The 14,498-nt window shown below is 42.7% G+C and overlaps 2 protein-coding genes across 2 annotated transcripts; both read left to right on the top strand.

Annotated features, from left to right (window-relative positions):
• Positions 1–9,515: 9,515 nt before the first annotated feature.
• On the top strand, positions 9,516–10,315 carry LOC117547072. Its single transcript, XM_034217538.1, has one exon. It carries the CDS (start codon positions 9,551–9,553, stop codon positions 10,298–10,300), a length of 750 nt encoding a protein of 249 aa, XP_034073429.1. The 5' UTR covers positions 9,516–9,550; the 3' UTR covers positions 10,301–10,315.
• A 298-nt stretch (positions 10,316–10,613) lies between these two features.
• LOC117547071 (uncharacterized protein K02A2.6-like) lies at positions 10,614–13,985 on the top strand. Its single transcript, XM_034217537.1, is given in 3 exon segments — positions 10,614–12,681; positions 12,684–13,073; positions 13,076–13,985. Coding segments are annotated over 3 exon segments (2,502 nt in total). The 5' UTR covers positions 10,614–10,655; the 3' UTR covers positions 13,162–13,985.
• Positions 13,986–14,498: the final 513 nt, after the last annotated feature.

Raw genomic sequence — 14,498 nt, 5'->3', positions numbered from 1 at the left:
GTCTACCCTACTTTTATTATTTTTGAATCATAAATCTAAACGATAGATTTATGATCGATAGATTTATGATCGATAGATTTATAATTAGCATGAATTCGTTCATGATGGCTCACTTCAGTGATAGTGATGACATCGTTGTGAAATTATTAACCGAGTCATTTTCAAGATTGAGTTACAATGATAAACTGGAGTGGCAAAGGATCAGCTGAATGACCCGCCATCAAGTGCTTCATCCAAAAGGACAGGAGGATGGACTTTGTGTTTCAGTGATTTGATCATCAAAGGTAGGCCTAAGTCATTTTCAATGCGGGCCGCCGTGCGGACTTAATTCATTTGTAATTGTTACTTGGCTGTGGGTGCCCTGTCTTGATAGGTGTTTATATAAATGGTGTTGTTCTGTGTGGTAGAGGGTCGCTGTCATTGATGCGTTTTGCACCCCAGGCCGTTGTTTTGATATTCCGCTGAAGTATACGCTGTGACGTAATATCTCTTCTTTTTTTTCTCGAGGGAAGGGGGGTCAGAGGGCCTAGGTATAAAAGTCACGGCTCGCCACTGGTATAATGATACATGTTTCAAATGTATAAATCAGCCATACTGTGGTCTTGTAGGGTTATCATCAGGGCTGCACATAACTGGTGCGCAGGTGCGCATGCGCACCTCCGCCAAAAAAAGAGCACCGGGTCATTTGAAAAAAGGCGCATTTGCGTACCAACATTGAGAGAGAGAGAGGAGAGAGAGGAGAGAGAGAAGAGAGAGAAGAGAGAGAAGGGAAAAGAGAAAAGAGGAGAGAGAGGAGAGAGTGAAAGATATTTGCGAGTTGCATATGAACTCAGGGCCGGCCCGTATGGAAGCAAACAAGAGACAGAAGTATTCGAATTGTATTAGACACCGAATTTATAGCGTTGAAAATAATGACTTTGAAAATCATGAATCTGAATTTGTTTTGCTCCGAATTTATCTATGTGAAATAAAAATGTAAAAATTCAAGTGAAAAAAATTCGAATGTTCAAATTCAGATCCCAAAAATTCAAGTGAAAAAAATTCGACGTCAAATATTTTGGTGTTTAAAATTCGATGTCAAAAAATTCGGTGTGTAAAATTCGACGTCAAAAATTGCGATGCAGCCTCATCCGGGCTACTCAGACAGGATAAGCAATCGAGCCCTAATGCAATCAAACCGACTTCTGGCCTATCAGAGCCAAGCGGCAAACCCCGGGACAGTACGGTAAAGCCCAATGCTGCAAACTATAGGCGATGGATGCAGATGGGTGCAATTCCCGTAGACCCTATGTTAAAATGTCCAACTTAACATAAGAAAATGAACATGTTTCTAGCCTGGATCTACAAAAACATATTCTGTATATAGTTAGATTCCCCCTTCATGACAACGGGACTGCTGCTCCTAGCTCCGTTAGCTCCGTGATGCTACAGCGGCTCAGCTCATGAGGAGAACACTACTTGAACTCGGCAGTGTTTGTTGTGTTGGTTCCTGGTGCACTATTCGTCCTGCAAATATAGGTTTTATCTGCGGTTGAAACAGACCGTCCATGAATGCAGTTTCTTCGGTAAGTCAACCCTGCGTACTTTATGTTATGTTACTGGTGTTTTTATTAAGCTAACGTTAATGAATGTTTAGAGTTGGGTTAGCATTTGAGCAATCGTAGCTCCATCTGTGCTAACGATGCTATGCGTAGCATCCAAGAGTGTAAAACATTAAGTGGGATGCTACTGTATACCAAAAGGCTTCTGTGCGAGGTTGCTAAAATAAGGTCATCCTTGTACGTTAGATAGTTAGTTTGCTATTTAGGTTACTGTATGCATTGTTAAGGTTCATTTAAATTCGCTATGCTCTACTATAGCATACAATAGACTAGCTAACTTCAACGTATTGTTGAAGAGAGGCTTAGTGTATATCAGTGCTTGAATTGGAATGAAAAAGGTGCCAGTACTCTAAAATCAGCATCTTTTTCAAGTCAATTTTATATATACAGCCCACAAACAAGAATTTGGCTACTATAATGCTGGTGGGTTTGTCTCTTTACTACTGTATATTTTAGAAAGGTTCACTGTACTTAACATTTTTTATGATAGGCAGCGGATATGGCTAAAGCTCAGTAAGGTCAATATTAACTGAAAATATAGCAATCAAAGTCTAGATCTTCTGCTGAAGACACATGAAGCAGAGACCTTTCAGGTGAGAGCCCCTCTGGTGGTGTTCAACATTAATGACAAGGAAACAAAGCTCTGGTCAGAAGCCTTTTTTATAAAAAGCTTTAACAAAATTAAGTATTTCTGTACATTTTGAATGCAATCTAACTTTCCAACTCAGAAAACGAAAAACGAAAAAGTGCCAAAAGTCTTCTCACATGGCTGAGCTGCTTTGCAATATACTTCACCACTGAAGAATACAAATATGTATAAAGTAAACTATGATGCAATCTAACTTTCCAACTCAGAAAAATGATAAAGAGCATGAACAAAGAACATGTAAAAACAAATGCAAAATGTGCACAATCTAAAATGAGAAACTGTAACTGCAAGTAACAAAGTCTGAGCCATGGTAAAGAGTTACATTGAACACCAAGCTGATCAGATAACTCCCTGGTTGGTCTGAAGTCCTTCTATCTCCAGGATCTGTACAAATCGGCACATTATGCCAAAAGTCTTCTCACTGGGTGAGCTGCTTTGCAATATACTTCACATTGTTAGAAAAGGCTCCAGAAGGCCTTGGGGACATCAGTATTAGGGGCTGGAGCTGGACAGGCTCTTTCATCAGCACTTCTCCTTCCCTTTGCCAGCCAGGACCTCACATACTGTTCCGGATTGAACTGTCCTAGTGATGGTCCATTACATTTAATGAAAACCAGGCTGGACAGTCGGCTGACAGAGAGAGCATTCCTTTTTGCAGTAAGGATATCGTTCATGCAGCTGAATGCCCGCTCACACTCACTAGTGCATGGAGACAGCGATGGTTCGGACTGCTTTCAGTAGAGGCTCCATGGCAGCAGGTGTACGGGATGCCCTGGTTTCCTTGTATTCGCGAAAGCCCTGAACAGTCTCTCTTCTGTCCACTTTCAGCACTTCGCACAAACGTAGCACCTCTACGTCCCCATACTGTACGTCTAACTCCTCTTCAGGCCAACTTCCAGGATGGATAACTTTCATGTCCTGGATTAGCTGATTGTCCCGGGCCTCCCGGCCATGTAATGGGATTTATCTTGTGCTGACATGAGAGGAGGTTGTGGAAGTCATTCTGTGTCTCAGATTCTCTACCATACTGCGGAAAAACTGACCTGCATGAATCTGTACAAGCCTGCCATTCTCACGCAGGGCAACACCCTTGAAGGACTTCTCAGCTAGAGCTGTATGAACTGTAGTCATGTGTGGGCCAGGCATGGTGACCATGGATTCAAAAACTCGTATTTCTCGAGTTAAGAGCCTATCTGCTGTAGGCAGTGTCATCTCTCTTTTTTGGAGTTGCCGAGAGAGGTCGCTGAGCTCTGTGAGCGCATCGTACATCAGTCCCAGATTGCTGACAAACGTTGCAGATGTGAGCACATCATCCAGGCCCTTGTACTTTGCTCTGTCTCTGGAATCCCTGCTCGTGTCGTTTGCAGCATTTGTGAAGTGATCATGAAGCACTCTGTAGTTTTCCCAGACTGCTCTGACGCTCCTTTCACTTGAAGCCACCCAGCGGATGGACAAAACACGCCCTATCACCAGGAGACGCTGTCCGACTGCTTGCGCACACTGCGCTAACTGCCTCTGATTTTTGGGGGAGGCATGGAACAAGGAATAGAGTTTGTCAAAAAAGATCTGGAAATGATTGAGCCCTGAGACCTCCTTGACCACATCCCCAACTGCCAGCTCTAGACGATGATTGGAGCAGTGCCACACAAACAGGCTTGGGAATTTACTACACAACTGGGTAGCAACGCCTGTTCTCTTCCCTAGCATGACTGAAGCCCCATCACATGCAAAAGAAACGAAACACTGACCTAAAAAGTCCTCGTTAAAATCTCTTCCAAGACACTCCATTAACGCCTTTGTGATGTCATCAGCCGTTGTTCCATCCAACTCGATCAGCTCCCAAAAAAACGTTTCGGGCTCAGCATCAGCTAATGCTGAGCGTAGACACACAACAAGCACCGTTTTACCACTAATAGTGGTAGATTCATCGACCAAAACACAGAGTTTTCTTTGGTTTTCTGTAATGTCTTTTGCCATTTTTTTCTTCAGCTCATGAGCTATGTGGTCGATGATTTCGCCACAGGTTTTATTGGAGTGCAAAACCCTGCCCACGTTCAGCCCATTCAGTTTCTGTACATTTAAATCAATTGGCATGTCTGTGAATGGCCGGCTATGTTTGCCACTTTTATATGCCGTTCGAAAAACTCTGATAGTGGTGTCTAATTCAGATTTATGCATAGACTGCACTTGATGTTGAATAGTTTCACGTGAAGCAGATGTAAGGATGTCAGCAGCTTTTACATGGGCTTGTGATTCTTTATGTTCTTTGATTTTTTTTTCTCAGGCTAGCTTGTTGTTTGCCCTTGTCAACACCGAAATGAGACACTGCACACTCACCCCATTCAGTTGACAGTTTCAGTCCTTGTCCAGTGTGTATTCCCAAAGATTTGACATCTCTGCATATCCGACATCCTAGCTTCTTATCTTTAAGAAGGAGCCATGCATTGGTCTTGCAAACATATTGCACCTGGTCCGTTGTCCAGCAGTCAGGTGCATCGCTTTGCCCGGTGTTGGTGGTGGAAGTTGCGCCAGCAGCAGCTAACGTTAGAGGCTCTGGAGGAGGCGGCGGAGCTAGTGCTAATGCTAATGCACTAGAACTTGGAGCAGGAGGATCAACCAAAGAAAGCTCCCCATCAGACACAATTTCCAACACAGGCACAGCATTCTCTGTATTTGAAGTTTCTTCCGGCGACAACCGCTGTCTTTTTGCACTTTTATTAATCCACGCTAACATTTTAGAAATGCTAATTTGTGACGTGACTTGCTTTCCTTCTCTCGGGGGCGTGCCTGCTCTTTTCTATCACTCTACATAGCCACCCACTGGGTGGGAGTTGCACTGCATAAACACAACACACGTGCATCTAGGTATGTAAATTGTAAAGCATTAAAACATGGTTTTACTAACAGTTTTCAGTATGTTGTTACTTCGGCATTATTATTATTATTATTTTGAAACGTGTATTACTATTAAATCACGGTCAAATAGGTTACTTTTGACATAGTCGTTTCCACCACAGTATTTACATGGAGAAGATAAGCCCCGCCCCCTCTCCAGCACGTTCTGTTTGAATGACAGGAGTAAACAGCTGACAGCCGCTGTGAAACTCCAGCGGTTAGAGCGATGAGAATGTCCGTTCGGCACCTCATGACGCATCTACTGAGTACCGGGCGGCTGTATATATATATATGGATGTATAATAAGAACGGCGGGAGAGTGTTGAGTACTGGCACGGTGCATGAGTACCGGAGTACCGCCAGCATGCCGGTACTGAGCAAGAAGTGCCGGTACTCCATGGGTCAGAACCAGAAGTGCCGGTACTGCGTACCGGTGAGTACCGGCCCAATTCCAGCACTGGTGTATATTAAATCAACCTCACAATGAAATGTGTGTATCTTTAAAATATGAACGTCACATTTCAAGATGGTCCAGAAATAACGCTCCCTTAGATATTGTAATATGGTTTGTTGAACTGGAGTTATTTATTGCAGCTAACCGCCTATCCGACGAACGACCCAAACATTGTTGTTTTTAATATTATTACCAATGCCTCTTTTAATTGTATTATCATCACACTTGAGAAACAGCCTTATCGTGGCTGTAGAACGGAACATGTAACTTAATTCCTGCATTTAAGGACGATGAATAGCGTAGTCAATGCTTTAGTGACAAGGAAATGATTTGTTTAAATATTATATATGACGTTATCTGTGACTTCAGTGGAAATTAAGCTTATCCATTGCATTGCATTTGTTCAATAGGTTTGTGTCTTACCCCTATGTGTGTGATACATATGAATATGGCATATGAAAACAATTTAATTTGACTGACTCATGAAAACCTCATCCAAAGTAACAGTAAAATAAAAAGGACCTACACAATAATACTCAATCAAACTGATACAGTATAAGGACTGTGATATCCAGCAATTTCTTAAGTATAACAATAAGATTATGACCTGTTTTTAAAAGAAGATAAAAAGTAGTTTGCATGTAAAGAAGTCTGTAACCCATGCATGTAACTTTACATCTGTTTGTTCAAAGTGTCCTTAAGGTGATGCAGACAGGACCAGAGGAGGAGAGACAGATCTGGAGTCCTAGCAGCAGAGAACTTCAGCACGGATTCCAAGGTACACCTTTTTCATGCTTTACAAAGAATGCATAAAGTAATGACTCTAATACACTGATATACATGCCATTAAACATGACTGAGTGAATACTAGATCACCTACACATCAGTGATGTTGAGTGTACTTTCTTAGCAAAAGGTTACATTTACATTTTACCAAGCAACATCACTTTTTTGTTCAACTTTCACATTTCAATGTATTTAAGGCAAATATTATTGAACATAGTGAGAGCTGCGACCCTTTGTCTTTCAGTGAGACAACCGGACAGAGCAAGCTTCTACAGTTGCACTAAGTTTTGATAACAGTTAAATATTATTTTAATAATACATTTATTTCAATGTTGATGAATTTAGAACGGTTTATTCATAATCTGATTATCTTTGCAGTACACTGTTGGATTTAAAAAACACATTAAAATAAAAAAATCATTATATTTATGAACAAACAAACACACCTCTTTCTTAAATAACACACTTGCTCTGCAATAATATGTTTTTTGATATTTCTGCTAGGAAAGGACATGCCTGAGAGACAGGACTGCTTCACCATGTTCTCTTTCTCTGAGGGTCCAGAAGAACATCCAAGAGGGAAAGGAGATGTTATGAGATTTAAGAGCAGTACAGGACATTCACTAAGAGACACTTGTATTGTAACACAAAGACCTGCACACTGAATAGTTTTGTAGTCTAACAGGAACTTCATTTGTGTTGTTTTGTGTTTTACGTTGCACCTCAGGGACAGTGTGATTATTGTCAGGCCTATAAAGTTTGGCAAAAAAAAAAAGTCAGCTGATCAAATGCATTTGCCTCACTTTGAGCTTCACATCACTTGTGCCTTGTACCGCAGAGTTTGCAACGTCATAAATAAATGGTGCCAATCTTCATTCAGATGTGAATGTGTAATCTAACATTTTCAGCAAGAATAACGGACAAAAGGAGTGCAAATACAATTTATTGAAATGTGAACTAAAAGTTATCAAGCATGAACCATCACCATTTTTTTTTTTTAAATAAAAACGAAATAATATACATAAGTTACACTAAATGTTAATCTGTTAATTGACAGGCTAGGCCTGTGCAGGTGGTAACAGCTATGCCCAGCATGGGCTAAGTTCTGTAGGTGCAGCTGGTGCAGGTCCTCCTCCATCAGGTCTGGTCCTCCTCCCTCAGGCCTGCAGGGTCTTTCCCTGCGAGGAGGGAAAGACCCTCAGCCCTATCTGGCCAAAGCAACAGACAGGACGTTCATAAAGCTGAGGTTTCCCCCAAAGTCTCTAATCATCCATCCTGTGAATATGAGAGGGGAACAAATAGTGTAATAGATGCTTTGGACAATAAGAAATATAAAGTTAACTGTTGAGTTGCTCAGTTTTTTAGATTGATAGGGTTTAATAACACAAACCAAAGGAGAGAAATAAAGATTGTTCTTTCAATAAATTGTGTTGATTTTGTCTTTTGAATTGTTTGTCTGAAGTCAAGTAGCTAGAACTGTTACTTATAGTTTGAATGATACAGTCTGGTTATAATGTTTGGAGGAGGCATCACAGGTAAGAGCACCATTTGTTGTGTTCCATCCACAACAAATTGATGTGTGTATTTATTTATCTACTATTTCTTGAATTATTACTGTCAGTCCAAAACAAGAGATTTTGTTTTGGTAACATTTTTTAAAAAAAACATCTCTTTTTCACTACACTATCTTGAATACTTTAGTTTTTACGTCACTACATTTATCTAACAGCTTTAACATTGTAAAGGTGTCACTTCGGACTCTGGGTAATTATGACTGCATGTCCTACTCAGAGCCCTAGAGTCTCTCGGGCTCTGGTCCTACTATTTTGAGAGTTTGAACAAACCAGACCTTCATCTATTAATGTAGAAAATAGTTGGCACATTACACCATTATGAAAGTAATAATTAGTTAGCTCATTGTTCAAAATGAGCTCCAACTACAACAGTTAAGTCAACTCGTGCATCGGTAATAACAATAAATCAAATGATATAATATCATAGTATAACTTGTGTCTACTTTAACAACACTTTCCTAATTATACTAGCATACTTTTACTAAAGTAACATTAACATGTTTAAATGCAGGGCTTTTGTAAGAGAGTATTTCGTATAGTGTAGCATGGTCTACTTGACTTATCTAACCGAAGTGATCGTTACGTTACTTTGCAAACCGTCACCCCCAACCAACCAACCAACCCACACACACACACACGTTGTGATTCACTTCAATTAATGGTAACGGAGCTTGCTAACAGCAAGGCACAAGGCTACTTCACTCATTTAGCTAGCTAATGTAAGATACAAATGCTGTCGAGCCCTCACTGCTTGTAAAATAAAGAGCACAAACCGACTACTTACCCGAGCGGCGAGCCCCACTGTTCTCCGTCATTTTTCTCCCGTGTTGTTGTGATCACATGACTCACAAAGCCGTGCTCTGATAGGCCAGAAGTCGGGGTTGCATTAGGGCTCGATTGCTTATCCTGTCTGCGTAGCCCGGATGATGCTGCATCGCAATTTTGGACATCGAATTTTATACATCGAATTTTTTGACGTCGAATTTTTGGGATCTGAATTTGAACATTCGAATTTTTTTCACTTGAATTTTTACATTTTTATTTCACATAGGTAAATTCGGAGCAAAAACATTTAGATACATGATTTTCAAAGTAATTATTTTCAATGTTATAAATTCGGTGTTTAATACAATTCAAATACTTCTGTCTCTTGTTTGCTTCCATAGGCCTGTAGCACTGGCGTTATAGATGTTCGCCTAGGGCGGCAGATCTGTGGAGGCGCTGCGCTGGCAGTTCTGGGAGGGGAACAAATATTTTTGACCGTTGGTGCTTGTTGTAAGGTCATATCATTGCAGGTTAGTTCACCAGTCCACTAGGTGACACTGTGACATTGAAGTTGTTGCCGTTCCATAAGCATAGAAGAGGAACTGGGGGCAATGTTGTTATGCTAAGTATGTGATAAACCGGAGTCGCAGTTCGGCGCTACCAGAAACCAATAAACTCCACTATGCTCACCAGAAGCCTCCTGTGAGTTACTACATAATGGCGACGAGGATAAAAGTAAAGCAGATGCCTGGTGGAAATGCACACAAATGAGCGAGACTGTTGAGTGGCTACGTTAACGGCACCGGACAGTGGTGTGAGCTAGAAGATGGCGGCGGCAATGGTAGGAAACACCGCTCCTTTTGATAGTCAATCCCAGACGTGGGAGGAATATTGTGAGGTTCTCCAATATTTATTTGAAGCTAATGAGATCGAAGATGCAGGTCGGCAGAAAGCTATTTTGCTCAGTTCAGTTGGCAGTCAGACTTACAGCCTTATGAGGAACCTTATCAGCCCGGCGAGGCCAGGAGAGAAGACGTTTGATGAGCTTGTTCAGCTGCTGAAAGACCATTTCAACCCCAAACCCAGTGAAATTGTACAGCGCTACAAATTTAACTCAAGAAGTAGGAAGCTGGGAGAAACAGTCATGGAGTACGTTGCTGTGCTAAGGAAATTAGCACAAGATTGTAACTATGGAGACAAGTTAACAGAAATGCTGCGTGACAGGCTGGTCTGTGGGATTGGGGAGGATCGCATACAACGGCGATTGTTGTCAGAGCCGGATTTGACCTTCGACAGGGCACTGAAGCTGGCCCAGGCTATTGAGACAGCCAGCAAGAATGTGAGAGACTTACAGTCATTGGAGTCAGCACCCTCGCACATGAGAGCACCTGAGGCAGTGCACAAGATGACGGCAAGGCAGAGCCCCAGTGAGCAGCAGCACCAGCATAAGGCTTGTTACAGGTGTGGCAGTGAGCAGCACATAGCTGGGGACTGTAGGTTTATTAAAGAAACCTGTCACAAGTGTGGGAAGATAGGCCATATTCAGAAAGTGTGTAGATCAAAAAGGCTCAGTTAGTGCTTCACAAGCAAAAGGGGGTGGAGTATATCAGAGTTATAAGCATGTGAAAACTCAGGGAGCAAACTATGTCAGCCAGGGGGAGGGCGAAAAAGATGACATAGACACAGATGAGATCATGTTCACTTTGTACAAAGTGGAGGAAATAGACATACCGGCAGAGGAGCCATTTCTAGAAACACTGACTATTAACTAAACTGAAACACAGTTTGAAGTAGACTCAGGATGTGGGGTAACAGTGGTGAACCACTCAGTGTACAAAATCTTATGGAGGGGAGAGGTACCAGCCCTACAACCCTGCAGAGTGAGGCTCAGAACATACACAGGACATAGGGTAAATGTTTTGGGAGCAGCTATGGTAAAAGTGCAGCACAAACAGTCAGTAAAAAACCTACCGGTGGTAGTTGTGCCAGGGACGGGCCCTAGTCTAGTTGGCAGGAACTGGATTAAGAAGCTAGGTTTGCAGTGGAGACCGGAAAGCCAGATTCACCATGTCAGGGAAGAGACATTGGAGGAGGTACTTGGGGAATATGAGGAGGTTTTCAAAGAGGAACTAGGGAAATGTAAAGGGCCCCCAGCTAAACTTTATGTGGACAAGGAAGCAACCCCCAGGTTTTTTAAAGTTAGACCGGTCCCGTATGCAATGAGAGGAAGGGTTGAGGCCGAACTGGACCGTCTCCTAGCCCAGGAGATAATTGAACCGGTAAAATATGCAGAGTGGGCAGCGCCTGTGGAACCGGTGTTAAAACCAGATGACTCAGTAAGGTTGTGCGGTGATTACAAACTGACTGTAAATCGAGTATCAAAACTGGAGCAGTATCCAATTCCCAGAATTGAGGATTTGTTTGCCAACCTGTCAGGTGGACAGAAGTTCACAAAGCTAGATCTCAGTCATGCATATCACCAAATCCCTTTGGATGAAGAAGCAAAAACATATGTGACCATAAATACACACAAGGGCTTGTTCACGTACAAAGTGTTACCTTTCGGAGTATCATCTAGCCCAGCTATTTTTCAACGGACCATGGAGGGACTGCTACAGGGCATCCCTAGAGTGGCAATATTCTTGGATGACATCCTGCTGACAGGGAAAGACGACAAAGAGCATCTGCAGACTCTTGTCCTTGTGTTGAAACGGCTACAGGAGGCCGGTCTCAGGCTCAAAAGAACCAAGTGTTCGTTCATGAGTGAGGAAGTGATGTTTCTAGGTCATAAGGTGGATGCCACAGGACTGCACCCTGTGCATGAGAAGGTAGAAGCAATCAAGGATGCACCCACACCTTCAAATGTGACAGAGCTCAAAGCATATCTAGGACTGTTAAACTATTATAACAAGTTCCTGCCCAGTCTGTCAACCATCCTTGCTCCAGTGCACAAACTGCTAAAAAAAGACACAAAGTGGCAGTGGGAAGATGCACAACAGACAGCGTTTGAAAAGTCAAAAGACATGATGCAGTCAGCTGAAGTGTTGGTGCATTATGACCCAGAGAAGGACATTGTGCTATCATGTGACGCATCACCATATGGATTAGGTGTTGTGCTCTCACATCGCATGCCAGATGGAACTGAAAGACCCATTGGATTTACATCACGGACATTAAATGCTGCAGAGAAAAACTACTCACAACTTGACAAGGAAGGACTGGCAGTGATTTTTAGAATAAAACGCTTCCACAAGTACATCTATGGACGGAAGTTTACTATAGTGACGGATCACAAGCCCCTGTTGTCACTTTTCAGTGAGATGCGAGCAGTACCCCAAATGGCATCACCGAGGATCCAACGTTGGGCCGTGACCTAGAGAGCCTATGAATACACCATAGTGTACAAAGAAGGGAAGTACCACAACAATGCAGACGCACTGAGCCGCCTGCCCCTACCAGAGAAACCTGACCTGGGGAGGCCAGAAGAGAGGGTTCTCATGCTGGAGAGTTCTGACATCAGACTTGTGACTGCTGATCAAGTGAAAGTATGGACAGACAAGGATTCAGTACTCTCACGGGTGCGGGAATTGGTAAACAGAGGCTGGTCATCAGAATTAAAAGAGATTGAGTTTGGCCCTTATGCAGTGAGGAAACATGAACTCAGTATCCAAAATGGGTGTGTGTTGTGGGGCGCAAGAGTTATTGTGCCAAAGCCAGGACAAGAAAGTGTTTTGAGACAGCTTCATCAATGCCATCCAGGAGTGTCCAGGATGAAAGCACTGGCTAGGAGCTATGTATGGTAGCCAAAGCTCGACAAGGATGTAGAGGATACTGTCAAGTCCTGTATAACATGTCAAGAGCACCGAAATGTTCCGGCACCAGCTCCGTTACACCCCTGGGATTGGCCTGATAAGCCCTGGAGTCGTATTCATGTGGATTATGCTGGGCCATTCATGGGTAGATGTTTTTTGTGCTCATCGATGCACACTCAAAATGGATGGATGTGGTTCCAGTCAATTCTGCCACTTCAGCCACTACAATTGAATGCCTGCGTACCAGTTTCAGTAACCATGGACTGCCTGAATTGTTGGTGTCTGATAATGGCACCTGTTTCATCAGCACAGAGTTCGAAGATTTTCTGAAAAGAAATGGTATCCATCATGTGACCTCGGCACCCTATCACGCCTCCAGTAACGGGTTAGCAGAGAGAGGGGTACAGACATTTAAAAGGATGATGAAAAAATGTCCAGAAGGCACACTGACAGCCAAGGTAGCGAGAGTGTTATTTAGTTATCGTGTGACTCCTCAGACTACAACAGGTCTGTCACCAGCAGAGCTGCTTCTCGGGAGGAACGTTGCTGTTTGGATTCAATTCGTCCAGATCTGTGCATGAAGGTGAAAGAAAAACAGGAAAGACAAATAAGAGATCACATGTGACAAAAAGGCAAAGGGGCACTGGTTCAAAACAGGAGACTCAGTGCTGACGAGAAACTTCAGTCTTGGACCCAAGTGGATTCCAGGAATCATAGAGTCAGTGACAGGGCCAGTGTCATATAAAGTGATGCTGGGTGATGGGAGAGTAGTCAGGAGACATGTGGACCAGATTCATGCTCACCACCAAAGACCAGAAAAAGACCATGAAAGACAACAGACTGACTCGACTCAGCTAAGTCAGGCAGCCGAAAAAGGAGAGACATGGCAGGACGTTGCGAATGTGGTGCTCAGTGGGGACGAGTTGGAAGAGCCAGCAGCTACAGAAGCTGCAGCAGCAGAGAGGGTCCATGGAACTGTGAAAAATACAAGTCCAGGGAAGAGACAGTCAAAAGGAGAGACTAAGTTACCCAGTTACCTTAAAGATTTCCAGCTGAGCTAAGAAGGGAATAGATAATACTGTTGTGAGTCACCTGTTAGGTTTAATAAAAAATAATAAAAAATGTTACAATGTTCCTGTTGGATGTATATAACCTGCTTGAGGGGAAGGGGATGTTGTAAGGTCATATCATTGCATGTTAGTTCACCAGTCCACTAGGTGGCACTGTGACATTGAAGTTGTTGCCGTTCCATAAGCATAGAAGAGGAACTGGGGGCTATGTTGTTATGCTAAGTATGTGATGAACCAGAGTCGCAGTTCGGCGCTACCAGAAACCAATAAACTCCACTATGCTCACCAGAAGCCTCCTGTGAGTTACTACAGTGCTCATCCTGATTTTCGGCCTTGATGTAACAATATTCATAATTAAGTCAATGTAACACCCTTTTCACCCCGGTTACACGTTTCATTTGCCCTGCACGATGGGCGCTGTAAGTGATGAAAATGGGGGATGTTGGCTTATCTGGCGCCCGCAGCTCACAGCCAAAGTGCGAGTGAGCGAGGGAGAGAGGGAGGGTGCACCGGTACCAGCGCTGTTGTTATTAGAATCTGGTGCTAGCTGCTTTAACGGATATAAGAAGAAGATGTTTCTACAATAATGTGGAGGAGAGCTCTCACCAGTAAGACTGATAGGCTGATAACTACAGCTCAGTGAGGTAAGGACTCTTGAGTGTTTAGATAGTTCACTTTAGTCTAAGTTATCTCAGTGGGTCTCAAACGGTTTGGTCACAATTTATGTAAACACATATTTCCAAGGCACTCCTTTATAATTATTGGGATAAATAGGTTTGAAATCATTCCAATGTATAGGCTACTATAGGACAGTAACCAAAAATATCCTTTAAAACTGGAGATTAAAAAAAAAAAACATAAATAAATGTTAAGGTAAAATAAGATATGAACA

Source organism: Gymnodraco acuticeps, unplaced genomic scaffold, assembly GCF_902827175.1.
Source record: "Gymnodraco acuticeps unplaced genomic scaffold, fGymAcu1.1, whole genome shotgun sequence".
Taxonomy (NCBI): domain Eukaryota; kingdom Metazoa; phylum Chordata; class Actinopteri; order Perciformes; family Bathydraconidae; genus Gymnodraco; species Gymnodraco acuticeps.
The sequence above is the reverse complement of the archived record's forward strand: the minus strand, read 5'-3'. Positions and strand labels throughout refer to the sequence as shown.

Coding starts and splice junctions, on each gene's coding strand:
- LOC117547072 (XM_034217538.1), top strand. CDS start 9,551: ATGGCGGCGGCAATGGTAGGAAACACCGCTCCTTTTGATAGTCAATCC.